The sequence below is a fragment of the Conger conger genome, chromosome 6 (genome assembly GCF_963514075.1).
Source record: "Conger conger chromosome 6, fConCon1.1, whole genome shotgun sequence".
In the NCBI taxonomy this organism is placed as follows: domain Eukaryota; kingdom Metazoa; phylum Chordata; class Actinopteri; order Anguilliformes; family Congridae; genus Conger; species Conger conger.
This window is the reverse complement of record NC_083765.1, coordinates 59,274,798-59,297,310: the sequence shown is the minus strand read 5'-3', so window position 1 is coordinate 59,297,310 and position 22,513 is coordinate 59,274,798. Positions and strand designations below refer to the sequence as shown.

General features: G+C 45.1%; 1 protein-coding gene across 1 annotated transcript in view; it reads right to left on the bottom strand.

The window, feature by feature from the left end:
- Positions 1 to 22,513, bottom strand: part of ambra1a (autophagy/beclin-1 regulator 1a) — a 102,711-nt gene that overhangs the window by 12,504 nt on the left and 67,694 nt on the right. The window contains 6 exon segments of the mRNA XM_061245405.1: positions 1,138 to 1,328; positions 3,327 to 3,352; positions 3,354 to 3,404; positions 3,406 to 3,436; positions 11,066 to 11,205; positions 21,691 to 21,845. Coding sequence (XP_061101389.1) covers positions 1,138 to 1,328; positions 3,327 to 3,352; positions 3,354 to 3,404; positions 3,406 to 3,436; positions 11,066 to 11,205; positions 21,691 to 21,845 — 594 coding nt within the window.

The following is a 22,513-nucleotide window of genomic DNA, read 5'->3' as shown; positions in this document are numbered from 1 at the left end:
TAGAGGGCCATCGCAGCAGGACATCACTATCAGTTAACTAGACGGATACCATTGTCACTCCCACAACATACATCAAACAAAATGCATTATCAATAGATTCATAATGCAGAAATAGTCAATGATCTTTTGCTGGCCTTACTGGCCGGTATCGATGTTGATGCCCCCCTCTTTCACAGCACAAATGCAAACTGACACCAGGCTTCCACATTCATGGAGGATGTAGATGAACACAGGCGTCAATTTATTTATTTGCGTAACAAACACATTTCAACTTGTTGACTTTATTCATCAGCGAGCGCAAGTCTACAGATCTGCCCTGTCTCTGTATGTTTTGCCGGTAAGAAATGATTAATTAAATTAAAGAGAAGTAATAAAACTGGGTCAAATGACTATGACTAGGGCACTTTTGAGGCATTAACCGTTAGCAGTAATGCTGTGTCATATCTGCCCATCATAGCAGCCATAGAGTTCAAAGAACTTTGTTGGAAGCCATTATTGGCCAGTACTAAAAATACCCCAATAATATTCATCATTAGGATACTTGGTGCACAAAAACTATCAAATAAATACAGTCCGTTAATTAACTGAACATTTTGCCATTTTAAACTGCTGACTGACAGTTCAGGTTCAAACTGTATTGATATTTCCAAACAGACTGTTTAACATTTATGCTTTTAAAGTAAAGAAATGACTGTACTACTGCATTGCGCAGAACTCTAAAGATGTTGCATAATTGTAATGTGAATATCCCATTAAAAATGTCATGTCATCCACGTGTTAAAAAAGCATGACTGTAACATGAATATCCCATTCCGGTGTCTTCCATGAGAATAACACAATCACACTGTGTAAACATCCTGTGAAGAGTCAATTATCTGCCACAAAAACAGTGTGAAATTGGTTCGATTGGAATCCCTGAAAATACATAACATGCATTTCTTTTTGGGGGGGGTCACAGTAAGAGTCACTGCATTCCTTTTTTAGTTTTGACTCACTCTGCTTTTTTCATGGTAGACTGCAACAATTCCAAGAAATCCTATCGACTATACCAGTGAAGCAGGAGCAAATGAGGGGGAAATAACACAGTTAATTTCCCCTTGTTTAAATGTTTGTGGAGGTCGGGGGAGAGGCCGGTACCGTGGGAGGCGGTCTGAGAGGTGCCGGCCTCCTGCAGGTCTCTGTCCGTCTGCGTCTCTGCGTTCTGCAGCTGCAGGACGGGCGTCTGCGTCCCCTGCGATGTCACCGAGGGGGCGGGGTGACGGGGCTGCAGACCAATCGCGTTCATCAGTCCCATGTCCCGGTCGGACCGCCAGTTCGCCCTGCTCGTCCTTCCAAACGGGAGACGGAACGCAGAGAGAACCAGAAGAGCGCCTTTAGTCAGAGAGTTCAGTCCCTTTATTCTTTCAGTTTCATTATCAAAAAGTTATGAAAGTGGCACACAGCTGGGAAGCCTGTCATTTAAAGGATAATCACTCTAGATCTTCAGATCTTAGCGGGAAACGTGCTGGTATGCTGACTTTATGAAACATTTTAATCCATGCCATTATTTCAACATAAAATAGTATAATTTTCGCTTTAACTGGGTGAAAAGTGTGTTCTGCGGCATATAAAGTTTGAAAAATAAAATCAAAAAACACTCTGTAGTACAAAAACTTTCACTATCGCTACTTATCAAGAGCAGTAGTTTTTCCTATCGGAAACCAATAGGCAAAAATAATTCAGCTGCTCTTAAGGGCTCTTTATTGAGGACTAAAATGATAGTTTAACCTAAAGTAGATGACGTCGTTCAATCTATAAAGGTATGAGTCGGCTGTGGGTAATGACACAATAGCAGTAAACAAGATTAAAATGATAAAGGGGCTTTGCTTTTAGGTTCAAGAAAAGAGCAATTCACTTACCAGCTAGAAGGTAAATTATAATAAAACTGAATGCTGAGGGATTCCTTTGCATTTAATTTCACAGAATCTTTGGTGTGTCAAGCACAGGTATATGGATATTAATTTATGATTCAGTTCTCAGTGCTCAACACTGACAGATGGGTTCCAGTAATGCCAATAATGTACAGGAGTCTCTCTCTCTCTCTCTCTCTCTCTCTCTCTCTCTCTCTCTCTCTCTCTCTCTCTCTCTCTCTCTCTCTCCTCTCTCTCTCTCTCTCTCTCTCTCTCTCCTCTCTCTCTCTCTCTCTCTCTCTCTCTCTCTCTCTCTCTCTCTCTCTCATCCTCTCTCTCTCTCTCTCTCTCTCTCCATTAAAAACAAGGCCTTTCCAAGATGGGTCAAATGTCTCAATTACAATGAGGCCATTCACAGAGCAGTGTGGTCAATTAAGCTCACATCAAGGGGTAGAAATATTGAACGCCGTCAATGTGACGAATGGTAGTGTTTGCAGTACGATGTATTTCAAGGTGGGGACAGCATGCTGTAAGAAGGGTATAGTAAAGGCACTGAGCTGTAAAAGTGAGGTAGTGCACAGTGAGGGGGGTACAGTATGCAGTATGCTATAAGAAGGGCACAGTAAAGGCACTGAGCTGTAAAAGTGAGGTAGTGCACAGTGAGGGGGGGTACAGTATGCAGTATGCTATAAGAAGGGCACAGTAAAGGCACTGAGCTGTAAAAGTGAGGTAGTGCACAGTGAGGGGGGTACAGTATGCAGTAAGAAGGGCACAGCAAAGGCACTGAGCTGTAAAAGCGAGGTAGTGCACAGTGAGGGGGGTACAGTATGCAGTAAGAAGGGCACAGTAAAGGCACTGAGCTGTAAAAGTGAGGTAGTGCACAGTGAGGGGGGGTACAGTATGCAGTATGCAGTAAGAAGGGCACAGTAAAGGCACTGAGCTGTAAAAGTGAGGTAGTGCACAGTGAGGGGGGTACAGTATGCAGTATGCAGTAAGAAGGGCACAGTAAAGGCACTGAGCTGTAAAAGCGAGGTAGTGCACAGTGAGGGGGGTACAGTATGCAGTAAGAAGGGCACAGTAAAGGCACTGAGCTGTAAAAGTGAGGTAGTGCACAGTGAGGGGGGTACAGTATGCAGTAAGAAGGGCACAGTAAAGGCACTGAGCTGTAAAAGTGAGGTAGTGCACAGTGAGGGGGGTACAGTATGCAGTATGCAGTAAGAAGGGCACAGTAAAGGCACTGAGCTGTAAAAGTGAGGTAGTGCACAGTGAGGGGGGTACAGTATGCAGTATGCAGTAAGAAGGGCACAGTAAAGGCACTGAGCTGTAAAGGTGAGGTAGTGCACAGTGAGGGGGGTACAGTATGCAGTATGCAGTAAGAAGGGCACAGTAAAGGCACTGAGCTGTAAAAGTGAGGTGCTGTGTCGGACGGCGTCTCACCCCTGTCTCTCAGTCCCCCCGGGCACTGCTGGTGCTGTTGCTGTTATTGACCGTAAACATGGGCTCTGCGCTGTGGTCGGGCAGGACCGTCTCCGTCCGACCGGGAATCCCTGTTGTGAACACAGAGACCGTCGCGGCACCTCTTATTTCTCAATTAATGACAGGCAAAAACCTAAACATCGTATATTTCATCATGCTATTACTGCATGTGTGCGAGAGAGAGAGAGAGAGAGAGAGAGAGAGAGAGAGAGAGAGGAGAGAGAGAGAGAGAGAGAGAGAGAGAGAGAGGAGAGAGAGAGAGAGAGAGAGAGAGAGAGAGAGAGAGAGAGGGAGAGAGAGAGAGAGAGAGAGAGAGAGAGAGAGAGAGAGAGAGAGAGAGAGAGAGAGACTGACTCTGTGGGGCATGTTATAATGAGCACAGTCACACAACAACCATTGAAAAGAAACACCCAACCAGCCTCCGTTTAAAAATAAATGACACGCATGTTTTATTCTGTGCCGTACACACAAGCGGACGGAGGTGGGACGGCAGCAGTGGGAAGCGGTTAATTAACACCCCGCTAACTGCCGCCCCACCGCCTCAGAAAGGCAGCAACATGTCGGCACTCGAGCGGGGACGCGTGTCGCTCCCGAAAATGACATGTGCCCGTTCCCTTTGAGTGGCAGAGTGCAGTCTCTCCTCCCCTCCCACTCGCACTCCACCACATACAACCCATCAATTTGCAGCTGGATAATGTAGCAGGAAGATTGATTATTCTGAGAAATCATACAAAGCCAGACCTCTCATCTCTCCCCTCGCTCCGCATAGAAAGGAGGAATATGGAAAGCGAGCTTTTCTGCCGGTATGGCAGCGAGGTGGGGGGTGGGCAACGCACAAACCATTCAGATCTGCCTCTCGCTCAAATTAGAATACGTCCCAACTGCTATTAATCCATCACCATCACGGAAAACATTCCGGCAAGTCAGCAACTAACAAGGGCCGTCAGCTGTATGAGCCGGGTTTCTCTCCGTTTAGAGGCCATCTGTCAAAATAATAAAAAAGGAAATGCAGAATGCTAAAAGAGAATGAGAAATGGGTTTTGCTCGCTCTATTTAGTGTGACTGAAGGGATTTCTTTACTGTCGACGGAGATGGCTGCCACATACTCCAGGTAAAGACTATTTTATCCACAAAAGAGGATACTACTCTGTTTTCAAACGGAAAAATGCAGAGAGCATTATTTGTTTTTTTTACCGTTGTAGCTCAACATAGGGGGCTACCACCACAGTGGTGTCATTCTCACAATACAGCAGGACAGATTTCTTTCCTTTCAAATTTGATATGTGCCATCAAGCCATTTGCACCTGCTCCTATTCGCTACAGCCATGCTGAACTCATTCTTCTTCTCCATTTCTTGCTCTGACGATGCTTCGGAAGGAAGAGGCAGACTCAAACACTCCCTTGTGAATCTCTCTTCACAGTCAGGTAAGATTAACTTCAACCGACTGAATAATACGACAGAATAAAAGTAACAACCTACCCTATATGCAGCCATTTGGCAATCAAATAATGTACATTACAGGATCCAAACAATAATAAATATTGTATAATAATAACTATAATAAATAAAAATAAGCACTCACAATGAAGACCACAATGTTCAAATTTAGTTGCTGCAAATAATGCTGTTTGCAAGCAGCATTTGATTGATCACTGTCTGTCTGGGTAGAGCACTGTCCTGGACATGAAAACCATCGTCATATACGTTTCACGCTCCATTATAACTTTGTACAGCATCCCAAGACTCTTACATTCCACATCAACCATACTGATATAAATGTGCAGAGAATATCAGCAAGCAGACTGTCAGCCATCACCCGCTGATCAATCCATGTTCAACTGATACCGTATGCATTTATGCACTTCCAGCATACGACGGTCATTTTCATGTTGCCATTTTCAAATTGTAATTTTACATACATGTAATCATTAAATCAAAAAGGAGCGGTCTACACCCAATACTGCATATGGCCTGGCTATTTTCAGTCCCCTTACAGGCGAGTCGACAGACAGGGTGTCAGATCAATTTGCTGCACACGGGTATGAAAGAACAGCCTGTGCTCTCCGGACCGTCTGACAGGCCGACGGGGCAGCGTCCACCACTCCCCCTGTGTGAAGGGTTCTGAGCCGCACGGCTCGACGCCCGCGTCCCCCATTACGGCACGCGGCCGGAGCATCGCCCGCTAACGGGCCCCGCGGCTCCTTGGCCAGTTCCGTAACGGCCCCGCTGTCGTGCGGCGCTCCGACGGCTGATTCACGCAGCGGTCGGCCACGTGCGTCCCCCAGCTGTGCTGGCCCCCCCGGTCACCGAGGGGGGGCCACTGGGCTGGTTAGGAAGCGGAGGGGGGCTTTGGCCCTGCGGGGCCACGGTAAAGTGAGACGGGTGACGCAGAATGCGTTCACTGGAGACACAGAACGCCCCCGGCTGAGTTACACAGCTGCTCTCACTCCTTCCCCCTCAGCGACCCTACAGTCACTTTATCAGAATCAGAAATATGTGTGTGTGTGTGTGTGTGTGTGTGTGTGTTTGCATATATGTACAGTGGGGTCCAAGACTATTAGTGAAAATTGCATTCTTTTCTAATTTAATACAAACTTATTCATTACAAATTATATTATCAGCACAACAATTTGAAAGAAAAGTTTCTGTGAAATTTCTTGGTATTTGGTCCCCCTGCTTTAATGACAATGTGCGCTCGAGTGGTCTTGGACCCACAAATTTGTGCAAAACCTGACAATCCAGGTTATCCCAGAATTATTTGACAATGTTTCAAAGAGCATCTTGTGACGTTACTGAATTCTTGGCTTTTGTCAGTCTTCAAGAGTCCCTCTAAATGTTCAATGGGGTTGAGGTCAGGTGATTGTAGCTTGTGCAGCACTCGAGTAGTTCAAAACTTTGAAGTAACTTTCTATTTATTTCCAGGATTACATGAAAAATAAAAACAATATTTTCAATGTGGTCTCAGACTTTTGGACCCCACTATATTCATCTGACACTTATCAGTAGCTTGAGTGTCTCAGAGTAAACACCTTGATAGAGTCTGTAGCAAGGGATATAACACACTGTTGCAAAAAATTTTCTACGGAAATGCTAAATGAGTTGTCTCTGCATAGCCACTTGTCAACCCTATGATACGGATGACCATGAACTGTATTTCAACACACCACACGGGCAAGTCGTTCAGAGACAGACCGTTCAGAACAGACAGGACCGAACGTTCTCAGACCGTCTCTCCCTTGCACATTGTAATAAACTTCAATTATCTTGTGTGTTCATCATTGTCTTGCATTAGTTATTAGAAGGGCTAAATATCCTAACACCAGGGAGCGGAGAGGGGGAGGTGGGGCCAGCGTGAAACCCCTCGATAGAAACACCAAACTCGCCAGGCACGATCGGGCGAGCGGCAAGGAAAGGGCCGGGGCGGTGTTTCAAAGAGCGAGAGAGCGAGAGAGCGAGAGAGCGAGAGAGAGCGAGAGAGCGAGAGAGCGAGAGAGAGAGAGAGAGAGAGAGAGAGAGAGAGAGAGAGAGAGAGAGAGAGAGAGCGAGAGAGCGAGAGAGCGAGAGAGCGAGAGAGAGAGAACGAGAGAGAGCGCGAGAGCGAGAGAGAGAGAGAGAGCGAGAGCGAGAGCGAGAGCGAGAGCGAGAGAGAGAGAACGAGAGAGAGAGAGAGAGCGAGAGAGCGAGAGAGAGAGCGAGAGAGCGAGAGAGCGAGAGAGAGAGAGAGACGTAAGCCTAGAATGCATACTTAGAGCTCTGAACACTCCCAGGGCACTCCAGGGCTCCAGTGCCACGAGAGTGATCTGACTCAGTGCTGGCACATCAAACGGCCTTTGAAATAAGAAAATCTAAAGTTTGATTCACCACCAAAGTTTGATTCGCCACGTCGGGATGCAGCTGCAATTCTAAAATCGACGGCGCCCACACCGAATTTCAAAAGAACAGAATCTCCCAATGTAGAACCATGGTTAGCATTAAAAAGAGTAGGCATGAGTTCATCACATCACTACTAAATGCGAGATTGGTGCCAAAATTCATGTATGTTTGGAGGGATGAATTCTGAAGGATTACACTTCCGATATAAAACAAAACTGAAATGACACATCTCAAAGAAAAAGCCTTCCAATACGACGGGGTGGCAAACATCTGAAAGAGTTTCTAATGGACCCAGTGTTATAGAGCCAGGTAGCAACTCAGAACAGTACCAGAATGCCTCTGTACGAGAAGGCCGATATTGATGGATTGTTCTTGCCTGATAAGTAATCACACCCGGAGAGATGGAACTCCATCTCATAACTGACCTTTGATATTCAGAACATGCCGGTAGCCTCAACGGATCTGCGTTCAACCGTGAAATGAAATAACGGTGTAAGAAAACCCACAGGTCAGGGATTATTTTTGAGCATTCGCCAACACTTCAACAGAGTGTTTCCTCATCGGTAAAGCTCAGCCGAGCTGACTTCACATCCGCCGTAGTGCAGAGCCCACCATGCGTTCAAGGCGGCAAACATGAGCTCCTGTAACGCTAGCTAACGCTAGCCAACATCTTCATGTTTTCAAGCTAGCTGGCATTGTTAGACCCAGGTCACATCCACTTGCATTAAAAAAGGCGTTGGTGGCTAACTAAATGTCAGAAATGTCAAATCGTTGAACACCTGGCACAGAAATTCTGCAAACTTTCACCGACAGGAATTTGTTACTCGAGTTAGGGAGCATTATAGTGACCGTGGCAGTGCTCACTATCTGTTTGCATTGGTTGGCACTTCAAAATTCAAAACTGAACCTCAATATCTCACCCGTTTCAAAACCAATCTCAATGCAATTTCGCTGATCTACTACAATGGCAATGGGCTCGTTAACTACGATTCTGGTATTGCTCCGTTGCGCCAGTCCTGGGTTATGGATACCCTTAAAAAATTTGCACAAAACATGAAGACTTTTTTGTACAAAAATAACTGAATTTAAATCCAACTGATTTTAGGTTGAGAACAAAGACATAGATTGAAAAGCAAGAATTTATCCTCAATGAACAGCAAAATACCACTTTTTGCCAGGAGATGGGATCAGCGTATAAGAAATGGGGAGATTTTCTTTACTTGAAGTTAGTTTACTTTACGAGTGGGCTAAAAAGATCTCAGCCAAGGGTTTTATTTCTTAATGCATATTTACAATGACCAAGCAACTATAAATTAAACCTCCCAGTGTAAAAACTAAGGAAATTAATCATAAAAAAAACTTTTAAGTGACGTTTTAAGTGAAATGTTTGCTTTTGTGGAAAGCCTCAAAGACAGGGCATTAAATGGATCAGCCCTAACACTAACATCAGCGTGCTGTCCATCAATGCATCAGCACAGACCTTTGACAACATGCTACAAGCAAGTAGCTTATATTCAGTTTGTACAGCGAAAGACTCATGTATACCCTTCATGTTAAGGCTGATCAATTTAATTTCCTGTTTTTTGAGGTTTTCAGCAAATGCAAACATTTCACTTAAAACACGCCATGGTTTGCGATCAATAGCGCATTCAAATGGTCAAACACAACACGACCCATTTTACTCAAAGGTCTGGTCTTGCATTCCTGAGTGAGGCCAGGTGCTCAGGTACACAATGCATATTCATCAACTTCTGGGTTGGAAAGGGATTCAAATCAGCAGGGAAACTCAGACCTGGTCATGACAGGCCATCAATCAGACCCAGAAACAGTACTCTGGACTAGCTGGCAGGACAGGTTACCGCTCAGCCTCCTCGTTCGCCCAGTTGGAAGTCCTTCAGTGAACACAGGACGGAACACAGATGGCAGAGCCTCCCCTTATCTCCAAACAATTAAAGCCAAGGCCTTTCATATTATGGAAAACAGTAGACTCACAAAGCCTGTAATTGGCAGTGTTGACAAGGTCTGTCAGTCATCGTCTGAACTTGACCTAATTAAACCTCACCGTGACTCACAGATGCTGGTATTGGTTCAAATGGCTCCAACTTTACGTGACAGGTTTGGGTGACAGTACATCCTTTAGCGTTCTGAATACAGCACTTCACAATGTTATCCATATTAATTTGCTTCTGCATTAAGAAGAGCAGTTGCAATGCCCTCCATTTTGTCTTCCCGTGCTGTTATGGCACTTCAGTTCAATCTAAAATGGACCATTATTGTCATAAACAGGCGTGGGTCTAATAAAAGAAATTAAACTAAACAGAGAGCAGCGGATGAGAACAAATGCAAACGCACGCGTGTGGGTGGGGGATAGCAGTTTAGGGTTCGGTAGCAATGGCTTACAGGAAAGCTTACCCAATGAAACTGCCAACTTCCCTAATAAAACTGGCACAACAGGGAAAAAAGAGACCATGCAATAAGTGGGCAAGAATGAAATGGAGTGTTACGCATCGATTAAGAGCAAACTGGCTCCCATTAGCTCATGAAAGCAGAAAAATCCATAGCTGCTCAGAAATTATAAGGATGAGGCAATACACCGCAAAGGGGAAATGAGTTTTTTACTAAACTCCAAACAATTCAGCTTCCAATTAGTGCAGCATGTCAGTAGAAACTATTTTTTTTTGCCAAAGTGTGAAAATGCCTCTAGCAGATTTCTCCTTAAGCAGTGACCTTGATATTAATACAAAACTATCAACATTAATAAAAAAACATTCATATACTTGAACTCACTGTGTTAATGGAGGCGGAAAAAACATAATTCAAAATAAAATGCGCAAATGCTAAAGAATAATACAGGGAAATAACGGAACTTTTGCATTTGCAATGGACATTTCAAGGGGGCGTCTTAAGAACAGACTTCACCCACACAGTCGTGTATTCTCCCGTCCTTGGTCTTGCAGTGCACAGAATTAGTTATATTCCTTCTGGAAACGCGCGGTGCCAAAACGCACCGCCATTCCTGCAGCTCAAACAAGGCCTCCGTGGCAGCTCATCCTTTGATTTAATTTGCATTCCTCCAGTCAAACACCAGCTCCGTCTCCCTCTCTGCTTGTACAAACATACTGTTTACAGAGCAAACCTGCAGCCCAGCACGCCTTACATAACAATCATGTCTTACTTCTGCCCTGGCGAAAAAAACATATTACAATTACAATTAAATAAACGCTTTTTAATGTGAATACGGTGGGTAGAACTGCGCTGATTTGGCCGGTTGGAATATCCATGTGTTTCAAAACTGCTGAAACAAACCTTCACCTTCGTAGCTGGCCTTGGTTAAAGTGTCACTGTTCACACGGAAGAGGGGATGAGGGGGTGGGGGGGCATGCGACGTTGCTGTGAAACAATGAGACTGGCCCACTTGTTGCAATCCTCCAAAAATAAAAGAGAACAAGACGTTCTGATGACTAACCCATGTATGATTCAAGACAAAAAAATAATATGTTCAGAAAATGACCACAGAGGTCACTCTGTCTGGTGTAGACAGAACCCCTTTGTGACTTATGACTAAAAAGTAGCTATACAAAACCCATGCTGTAGCATCAATCATTGGCTGAGAGATTTCACAGGATTATAATGGCATAATCATGGGTTAAAACTTTGATGGTGGAGCATTAGAACAAGTGTGTGATTCTCATTGTTTCATGATTTCTAGGTTACTCCTTTTTGACTCGTTTTGACCAACGTATCCTGTCCTGATTACACAATTGCGGGTCGACGTGCTCCCTGTTGACAGACAGCTGGCTCGGTACAGAAGGTGAGGTGGACTTACACGGGCCGGCAGATGACCAGATCCCCCTTGTTGGTCCCGTAGGCCAGGCCTAAGCCAGGTTCTGGGAGCCACCGGGCTGAGTTGATGCTGACGTGCCGGCGCTGGTCCGGGGCCATCGGGTAGACCACGTTGAACACCCTCTGGGCAGGAGAAAGAGAGAGAAACCCGTCCAAAAATGTCAACAGTCGAACAAACAGGTCACATCCAGCGCACCTGGGTCAAATACGTAATTGTTTTCGATTCGAGTGCTTTACTGCGCTCGACTGACTTTGCCTGGAGCAGTTGAGCCAACCTAGACACCTGAAGGTGGGGTTGGCACTTTTTGAGAGCGTTTCATAGGTTCCATCAGACAAGCTCAGTAAAGCGTAGAAAAGTATTTGAATGGAAACCCATTAGGCATTTGACCCAGGTCTGATGAGGGAAAACGCACAGACCAAATGTCCATGAAACAAATGGCTTAGCTCTGGCCAAGGCCGAGTAAAATGTCTCAGCAACAGAATTTTGTAGAATACAGCACAGACTAGAGTAGAATCATAAGTAAAATAGAAGTATAAAATGAAAAAGTTCCTTCAGCTCTGGGAACAACACATGTATGAAGGAAATGGGCACTGATTAGAAACAGGACCGCGGTATTAAAACGCCAAACATCAGACATCCATAAAACCGTTCACACGACATCACCTGGACACCATCAGCCCTGTCCTCATGGGCAAATCGCTGATGGGTCCATTACTAAGGCTAGCCAGGCAGGAGGGTCAGTTCCCAACCATTACTCATGAATCAGGACCATTATGATTCTGCCGCTGGGCTGCGGTGCTCAGCCATTGGCCCATTAGGTCTCATTACCAGTCAAACTTATTTGTATTCTGGAGCACGCTCTTTGAAAAGCGGAAGGTTTTTTTTTTTTTTTTGGTCATGTAGTTACAGCTCATCATGATGGAAGAGAGAACCTTAAAAGCCAGGTTTAGTTCACCGTCCAGCGAGAGATAAAATCAACAGGGGCAGCCTGTAGCTTAGTGGCTAAAGTACATGACTGAGACCCAGAAAGGTTGGTAGTTCAAGCCCCGGTACAGCTACAAGCCTCTGAGCAAGGCCCTTCATCCCACATTGCTTCGGGGGGGAGGGGGGGGGAGGGGATAAACAAAGTTGTTTTTGATAAAAGTGTTAGCTAAATAACAAATTATTAAATATTAAACATTATTATCTGACACTGATTCCGAAAAAAAAAAAAATTCCACAGAAGGAGCCATTTTGTGGCTTTAGGGTTTGTATGCAGCAGAACTGTACACAGTATTTGTATGCAGCCAGGGCGTTTTCCATTGATAAACCACAGATGAAAGCCGAGATGGCTTGCAGGAGGTAGGTATGAGGGGGTACGTGGAGAGACAATGTCCAGACTTGTGAGGCTTGCCTGACTCAAGCCCCTGATGAGCAGAAACGAGGGAGAAACAGAAATGGAATGAACATTGGGTGGAGTAGAATCACCTTCAATGTTTCCACCCATTTCAAAGCCGTCCTGCTCTTTTCTGGACAAGATGAAGCCAGAATCATTTTTGAAATCCTGATGGAACACTTCCTCCACTTTAAAACTAGAATGGCTGTAAATCTGTGAACTACTTATGTGTCTCTCCCAATTATTCACACTTTAATTGCCATCTACGCATTTTATTTTATTTAGCTGATGCTTCAATCCAAAGTGACGTACAGTTAATTAGACTTAGCAGGGAACAATCCCCTCCGGAGCACCGGTGGGGTTAAGGGCCTTGCTGAAGGGCCGAGTAGCTGTGCGGATCTTAACTTGGCTACACTGGGGCTTGAACCACCAACCTTCCGGGTCTCAATCATGCACCTTAGCCACCAGGCGACAGGCTTCATATTGCCCCTGTCACAGATACGCTATCCTTGTTTTGGAGGAATACATGCCCTTGAGCTCCACCAATCCTTGCACAGATCACTGCCGCTGAATCACACATTCTTTGCGAAAACAAGGAGCATTAAATCTTCTGGTCTTATTCCACCAATTCTATCGATTGGCCTGAAATGGCATTAACCCTCGTTTCCACCAATAGGAGTTTGGGGACAGACGGGTTGAGCGGCTTGGCGTCTTTAGCCTGCGGTCACCTGAGGGGAAAATTGCTGCTCGCTCTCACATTCTCCAAATCTGTCCTTGTCACAGTTCACCTCCCGGCTGAGCTAAAGCAAAATGGCTGGGGGGGAAATAATGCAATTAATAATAATAAAATGATCAGAGGAGGCCAGCATCTGTGGGCCAATTACGTGGCAGAAGGTAGGGGAAGCTGAAAGAAGGCACACAACTTTAACGAATTCCCGGAGATAAGTGGAAACCCGATTTAACAGGTCACTGCCCCCACCACAGAAGCCCAGGGAGGACCAGGGCTGTCTGGACACCGTAAGCCTTTCATTTTTTCCTGACTGCAGCCTTCACTAAATATTTGGTATTCGTCTCCTCGGAATTCACAATACTTTTTTTCCCCCTCCACTTCTTCAGGAAACCCTTCTGCCCGATTCCTGAAGGGTAAAACTATTTCACATCTGTTAGCTACCCTCGGGCTAACATTATCTCTGGATAACAATACAATTAGTTCATAATTATAATCAAATAGCTTCAAGTGTACAATTCTTTGTTTTTTTGGGGTCATGCAGTATTTGCAAATGAAAGGGGTGGAGAACTACCCTGTGTCGCATTTACAATGACTTCTGGCACATTTTTGTCATTTGGCAGAGGCTTTTAATCCAAAGCCATAGGAGAGTAAGTGCATAGGTTCTTCCACAAGTGAAAAGCATCAAATCCAGCAACACACAGTATGTCTCACCACAAGGTATGGCATGGATGACACGGAGCTATTATAGTCAGTACAGAAGAGAAAGCCTCCTCCAGTGGCTGGACAGCGTTTCTAGGGCACACTCAGGCTGATGGATTACCCCCAGGCTCCCCTCCATCTAAGTCCACACTTACACTGCACTGACGTCCTGGGATGGGGGGGTGGGAAGACGAATGGGGCCAGCAATCTTCCACAAAGGATTTGTACGTCTCATCTTTGAATGCGACTCGGAGGTGACAGGAAGTGGGGCGGTGATGCAGACCTACGGAGCCCGAAGCTGTGAAAGCCTTTCTGGACAGAACGAGGGGGGGGGGGGGGGGGGGGTCGACTGGGTGAGGACGGCTGCAGGTAGCAGGTCTATATCTGTGATGTCACAACCACAAAAGAGGGGGCCTTGTCTCATTCGCAAAGGTGAACAACCAAAGAAGAAAATGGCCCCGGACAGAGTGGCCGAATCCATCCAAAACAAAGTATTAGATTGATTAAAAAAGAATTACATAGTAAAATATTCATGAGAGCTTCTTGAGTTTCGCGATTAACTTGACTTCTTGGCTGCCCCCCTAAATTCCCCCTGCCTAAACTAAGTCAAAGGAGGTATTCCTTAACGTGGAGGAGGCCTGTCAAATCAATCAAATAGATTATGTTTTTGAGCCATTTCCCAAAAGTGCACATTGTCATAGCTGTCAAGCCTGCTGACATGAAAAAGATCAACACGGATCTGAGGGAGCAGAAACTGATGGAAAAATATCTAACTTTACACGGTATTTATACTGCATTGCTCAAAAATAAACAGTCTGTTTCCTAAGCCATTTAAGAATAAATAAAGTAACTCGCAACATATTTAGAAAGGCTCGTTTTATTCAATTTCAAGTTTAGAATTTTTATATTATTCTTATCACAACCAGCACCTCACTGATGGAGGAGAACCGTTCTGCACCAAAGCATTCCTTTTGATCTTTTTCAGTATGAAAATAGATCAGAAAAGACATGATTCATCAATCCGAATAGCGGTTCTTCAACTGAATACTGAATTAACAGGAATATCTTTGGCCTAAATCAGGAATGCACAGGGCTGATCCGTTCCTGGATTTTGTACCAGCTTCTGCTCCCAGTTAAATTAGCTCAACAATTTTGTATAAGCGCCAGTCACAGCCACAGGCTGCAGGTTTTTACAGTGCTGAAGAACAGGACAGAGCCAGCATAGCTTATAGAGCAACTATAACTATAAAACTATAACTAAGGCAATTAATGTCCAAGTAAAATATTGGATATTGGATACGGCCCAAGGCAGATAGTCAGTGGACTAAGGGCGCACACACACAAAAAGCCAAAAGCAAAGTAATTGGTTCAAATTAGTACACACACATGCTTTTTCCCCCCATATTACATTTTGCATTTTTTTTTTTTTTACAAATTAAATTCTACATTTACATGCGTGGTGTGTGGTATATAGCACTGACTCGTACTGTGTATTGAATTTAAAAGGGGAAACCTGAATCCACGCTGATCACAGAAAAGCACAGAATAACTGTCAAAATACTTAATGTATGCCGCTGAGGTATTGGTAAAATTAAAAAATTAAAAATAAATAACACAGGCAATTTCAAGTGTCCAACTTCTATAATATGGGGTTAATGCAGCACGATGCAGTCAATATTAGATTTCTTTGAAATGCAAACACTTTGATTTAAAACTGATTTAAGAATTAAGGAGGTCCTACAGGGATGCCATACCCGTCTTCTAGTTGCTCTCATGGAACGGGTCATTAGAGAATAATATGTTAGCTAATTTTGCATAAACTTGTCAGATAAAAAAACTAAAAAGCGGCACCAGCCAAAACCCCCGGGGGGCCCACTCAACACACGCCTTTATCAAGGTGGACAGCACTTCCATAAGCCACAGACCGCACGTGTACACGCTGTCGAACACTGCACGTACACTTAGATGAGGAGAATACAGGGATGTGCAAATAAGATCGCTGAAGTGGAAATGTACTTAGGAGCTGAAAAGAAGTTAAGTTAATTTCATAGTTTTACGAAAGCACTTTCCCAGACAATAAGAAAAAATAAAGTACACAAATGGGTGCAAGTATAATCTTTTGAATCAACAGAAAATGCATAAAGTTCCTTAATTAGTTGCTTAGAGATTGTAAAGAGTACAAACTCATAAAGTTCCTCTCAAAAAACAGTCAAGAGAAACTATTGTACTTGAATGCACAAAAGGCACTAATCATATTCATTATCTTAACACAGTATGATGATAACATTTCTCATTCAGACACATTTATTGCCATAATTAAAGTATTATTTTAAATACTATGTCCAAACGCATGAACAGGCTCATTAAAACTCACTAAATGTGATTCGTTCCCATTCAATATTCAACAGGTTATAACAAACAAAGTTGTATTTCAGATGTTGTATCATCCAGGTTTACGTTGATGATGGTGGTTCTAATGAACTAAGATGAGTTAACGAGAAGAACAGCCTTGACCTGGTCGTACTGCACATGGATACCAGTGCAGGGGGCAATGGCAGTGAAAAGATGCATTTGGGCACATATAGAATATGAAACGTACATCAGAATAAAAATACCTGTTACTGAGTCACCACTGAGTGGGGGTACGTGAGTCAAAGCCGATGAAGTTCAGATCAACGAGTGCGTTCTTGCGAAACCCCGGAAAACACCAGAAGCTGCACTGAAGCCTTGTGGGAGATCACGATGCTAAACCCCTGATGTAGAACACGTAAGAGGCACAAGGCAGCCTTCCAGGCATCTACAATTAAAATAACTCTGTGAACTAGCAGACATAAAAGGAGGGATGAAAAGAGCAGAAATCGTGTTTGTTCGCCGAATATGCGGCAGCAACATCCGCCCCATTTGCAGATATGGACTCCTGGAACGGTAAAGAGGACAACTGGAGGATAGCTCTCGCAGTTCGTCCTGTGTCCAGCTTCAGAGAGACGTGTATAAAGCAGTCCTATTATTTTCCACCAAAGAATTAAAGGGGGAAGTTCGCCCAAAAATGAATTAAAAAAAAACAAAAAACTAAGAGATTAGAGTGCTGTGTATTTCTTTTTTCATATGAAAAGTATGTTTTCACCTATCCAGAGTGCTATCTGTGCATCCATGCCTTTACCAGAACAGGAATTGTCTTTGCCAGAGATGTGACATACTTCATATTTTTAGATTCAGTTCACCGTAATACAATGGATCTCTATGGACCACTTGATGGAAAACTTGTCACATCTCAGCGAAACCATTTGGATGGATAGCTAGTACTCTGGGTAAGAGGAAACATACTCAAATAACATTTCTGGGTGATCTGCCGCTTTAAAACCATGGACTACATTGCAATACTGTCCTGGTTGGTGGTATGACCACACAGACACTCCACTTCCACAGACACTGTGCTTCCCCCACACACGTAAGCGCGCGCACACACACACACACACACACACACACACACACACACACACACACACACACACACACACACACACACACACACACACAGCAAAGAAATACACACATGATCAAACACATACGCACGCACACACACACACAGCAAACAAATACACACATGATCACACACACACACACACACACACACACACGCGATCAAGCACGTACACACACAAGCCTGTTCTGCCTGACAGGTCCGATGGTGATGTTTTTGCATCAAGAGAAGAATGGTAACAATAAGATCATGAAGGCAACTTTTTCCACAGGGACTAAATATAATCACAAAATGTTTGACAGGTGGATGGGTCCATGACATAAAAATCATTTCATATTGGCAATAGCAATTCCTCCTCATCTTCCAGTGCTAATGCCTGGAAGGACTCCCGTCAATCAGTGCTTAAAGACGAGGGGTCATCACAGCGATGGAGCTGTAAAATGAAGGGATGTATAATTTTGTAAGCAGGGGGAGCTCAGGGGACTGATCTGGACACAGAGCAGCACTGATCCAGCTGGGGCTCTCCCTGCCTTAGAGCAGCTCAGCTACAAGCACGCGCACACGCACGCACGCACGCACGCACGCACGCACGCACGCACGCACGCACGCACGCACGCACGCACGCACGCACGCACGCACGCACGCACGCACACACGCACACACGCACACACACACACACGCACACACGCACATACACACACACGCAGAAACACGTGCGCACACACACACACACACACGCACACACACACACACACACACGCATCACACAAACACACGCAGAAACACGTGCAGACAGACACACAAACACGTACACACACACACGTACACACACACACGCGCACGCGCACGCGCACACGCACACGCACACACAGACACAGACACAGACAGACACACACACAGACGCACGCACGCACGCACGCACGCACACACGCACACACACACGTACAAACACACACACACGCATCACACAAACACACGCAGAAACACGTGCAGACAGACACACAAACACGTACACACACACACGTACACACACACACACACACACACACACACACACGCACGCACACACACGCACACACACGCACACACAATCTGTATTTAGGCAAATATTTAAATTAGCTTTCACGCATAGCATGACGAACAACAAGCTGATCACTTCATTCCACCCGCAACCGGAACCCACCATCCACCAAAAAGTGTGATAAAAGGGAGGAAAAAAAACAAGACAATCAGCCTCCCTCCAGTGTGAAGTTGGGAGTCCGGGCTTTCTGATCCAATCCCCGTCGAAGAGACCCGTCTCCAAAAATATGAGCCGGAACTCAAGGGCCCTTTTTGTTTATGCCTCAGACTCTTTTCAAGTAAACTGCCTTCTCAGAGAAACTAGGTCACACTGCTCCTTAAAACCCTCGCCAGAGAGGACAAGCTCTGAACAAACAAGCGCTCGCAGCGCGGCTCCTGACAGACAGGTGTGTGGTTCAGACCTGGGCAGTGCATACCCGCGCCTGAATGTGACACACGGCCTTCCGTCCAAGTGCTGCTAAAACCCTATCTGTGAGGGACAGAACTGGCGAAAGGTGGGAAACAGGACGCTGGTAAGGCTGAGCTAACAATACAAATTCTACTGTGAGACCACCTCACACAACAGTAGTGGTAGTAGTGCCAAGGAAAACAATTATACCAATAACAACACAAAGTTAGAGACTGAATGCTCAACACAGAGTAGCCTATGCAGTGCTGCCTTTTCATGAAGGATTTTCACTTATTATCAGTAATATGGTACAGAACACTTTGTCTCAGCCTTTAAATTCTAACTTCTCATGAAAAATAATTATATCTATATGAAAGGACACAAACTTCTATTGCGCAGCCTATAACCAGCTAAGTTCGTATAAATAACACAGTTCTGGATTTTTGTCTTTTTGTGTGTTATGTGTTCAACATAGAATGAATGGGAATAGAATGAATCTCAAATACAATTTTACCTCCAAACACTGTGGCCTTCTCCTGTCCCACCCAACTCATTCTGCAAGGAATGTGTGCGATTGTGTGTGAGAACTGCAGTATCAATGGTAAGATTCTTTCCTTGGTCGGAGCACCATCTTTTTAACGTCCGCATTGTGCTGGATGAGAAAAGGATTTCTTTTGTACACCGCCAAACATCGTGCCAACCTTTTTTTTTTCTTCTTTTTTTTTGCTAAATCTTCGGTTTGTACTTTCATTAGTTTTATTTCGGAGAACATCTCTGCTATATGCGGGTACTGTATCCTGACACTGTATTGTGCTGTTCTACCCTGTAGAGACTATAACCTCCATTTGCTGACCTGTAAATTGAAATTTTTTTTCTCTCATAGCTGCCCAGCTGCTTCTGCCAGACGGCTCTGTATGGGTTTTTTGGCGCCTTGTTATCCGGTGGTGTAAGTAAGCCATATTCTTTCGGAGCTTTTTATAGAGGTGTCCAACCAAAATATTCCATACAAGAGAGTACTCTTGCTCTCCGGGGAACAAGGATTTGATGCCAGTTATGTCAAATAAGCTCACCCCAATACATATTATATATTACATATTGTGAAATTAATGGAGTCAGATATACCTTGTTTTCCTCCCTGAAACAAAAAATCCTTACAGTTATGCACATTTAAGAGTTCAGAACAACTTCCATTCGCAAAGTATTTCAATCTGTTGCGGTTCTACCGTTATGTCCACTAACAATCCTCACAAAAACTAAAACGCAACAGGATTAACTTTTTTGGATTTCAGCAACACAATGTTGATCGATTTCCAAACACTGGAAATCTGAACTTTCTCCTCCATGTCTTATTGCAAGAAAAGGTTGCAGAAAAAAAACAAAAAAAAACAAAATGTACGGGCAAATTTTCAAATGATTAAAAACCCCCATGCGCTGTAGGAACGCAGGGCCTGGGCCCCTCTCTACACTGTCGCAGGGAGACGGACGAGCCCCACGGTAGCCGTTTGGAGAACAGATGAGGTCTCTGCCGACGGATACAGTGCGACCGGGAATGAGAAAGGAGGCAATCCCCCGAAAGACGTGCCTGAGTCACGGGCGGCTGGGCAGAGGAAAGGGGGGATGATGGAGGAAAGAGATCTCATTACGATGGGGGAGATTGACGACTCCCTCAGCCGCCATCTATACTGCGCATCGCACAGGGCAGAATTTACCGCCCTGAGTTCCCCTTAACGGGGGACTTCATTAAATATGGCGCGACCGGAGAGAAAAGGATCGGGAGGTCTCCTCATCAATCGGCCACGCTTTCATTTCCAGGCATGTTATCGCTACGTCGGCTCGACCCGATAAATAAGCTCCGGAACGGGGGATGCTGGGTGGCTCACTGGGGCTAAGGCACCGCGTTGTAGGGGGAAGGAATCAGACCCAATCGAATTCAGTCTATCTGTGGCCAGGAGCTTCAACCAGCGATGAGCCACAGCTAATAGTATCGTCCGGGGTAGGGATGGGCAACCTTGGCCCTGGGGAGCAGCAGGGTGTGCTGGCTTTTGTTGTGACTCAGCACTAAACTGATCAATGAAAGCAGTTGATTACACAGCTCACATCACCTTGTTTTTTGGGTCTGAATCGGTTGCTTATTGTAAGGTGAAAACAAAAGCCAGCACACCCTGCGGCTCTGCAGGACCAGAGTTGTAGACCCCAGACCAGGGAGGGTTATGGGAGGGTTCAGCTGGGTAGGAGTCCTTATTTAATCACTCTTCAGTGATCCCCATTGTGTATCAGGCACCCGCGGACAGCATGTCAAATCCACGTATGAAAGGTCCTCCTCTGACTCAGCACTGTGCGAGCTCAGCTGTAAGACTGCAGTGTGAAATGCAGCAGCTGGGGACACTGACTGTTTCTGAGGAGAACCGTGGAGGTCCACACCCCCTGAACTGGCAGTGATGTGTACGCATGAACAGGACTGCATTTGCAGATAATTAGACATTTCAAATCAGGGTGGGAATTGGACATGTTCGGTGTCACACAGGGTGCCAAATATATATATTTAAAAAAAATTTTTTTTAAATGAGCTTGAAAAACCAGATAAGTGACCCAGATTGTTAGGCCTAAACAACGACAAAGAAGCACTACAGGAGATTCTAGTGCAGGCTACTGAGTTATGTGCATATCCACATCAACAAACAGGAAAAAATATTCCATATGTTCCATTCTGTTCTGAAGATGTTCTCAACAGAGGCCAGTAGAGGAGTCAGTAACCAGCACTATGGCTTAATAAACCAAGACTGGTGCTGGAGCGATTACTACGCCGGGGAGCTTCCCTCTGTGCAGCGTCGTGCCGGGCGCTACAGTGACTCACCCGCATGGACGTCTCTCCGCCGTGGGGCTGCTGCAGGCGGAACACTTGCGCCACCATGTGGTCGGTGGTGGGGTGCAGCAGGATCCGGCGGGAGGCCAGGCCCACCATCACGTACCGGCCCATGGGCGACAGGCTGACTGAAATGGCGTTGGGACCTGTTCAACAGAGAGGGGGGGGCGCAGGCAAAACAGCGATTCAGTCACCTGACCTACAGCGCCATCAACGCAGGAGCTGTGTATTAGGGCTAGTAAAATAAGATAATTTGTCATTATCCGTTCTGGCGCAAAATGGCAGCTGTGCATTGCCCAGATGGGCGCTACCCATTCGAGGGGGTTGAGGCGAGCTTCCCCCGCATCACTGTAAAGCGCTTTGGGTGGCTAGAAATAATGCAATGATCTGTATATCCACCCATTGACCTCAACTCCAGGTGTGCTACACCCAAACGTTGTCATTGTGATGGGAAAGTGAGGTTGACTGAACCACAAAGCTTCTTTAGGTCCATCAAAAGGTTCTGCTCTCAAGAGCAGGTGGCCACGACTGGATTAAATCAGTACCTCACGGATAGGTACCTCACACATTTTCTTCTTCATGTTCCCCATCAGGAGTTAGTTAATGGTGCTTGATGACGATCATTTGACAGCACTAAAGTAAACTCACTGTGTACCGAACAGAACACAGGGAAGCGGCCGCTTCCACCATTACTGTCCTTTCAATGGCAGTTTTTCCCCTGAAGAATGTGGTTTGGGATTATGGTTGCTTATTGTACCAATAATTAAAGAGAAAATGAGTAATAACTGCACAACTTCCCAGTGTTTGGAAGACC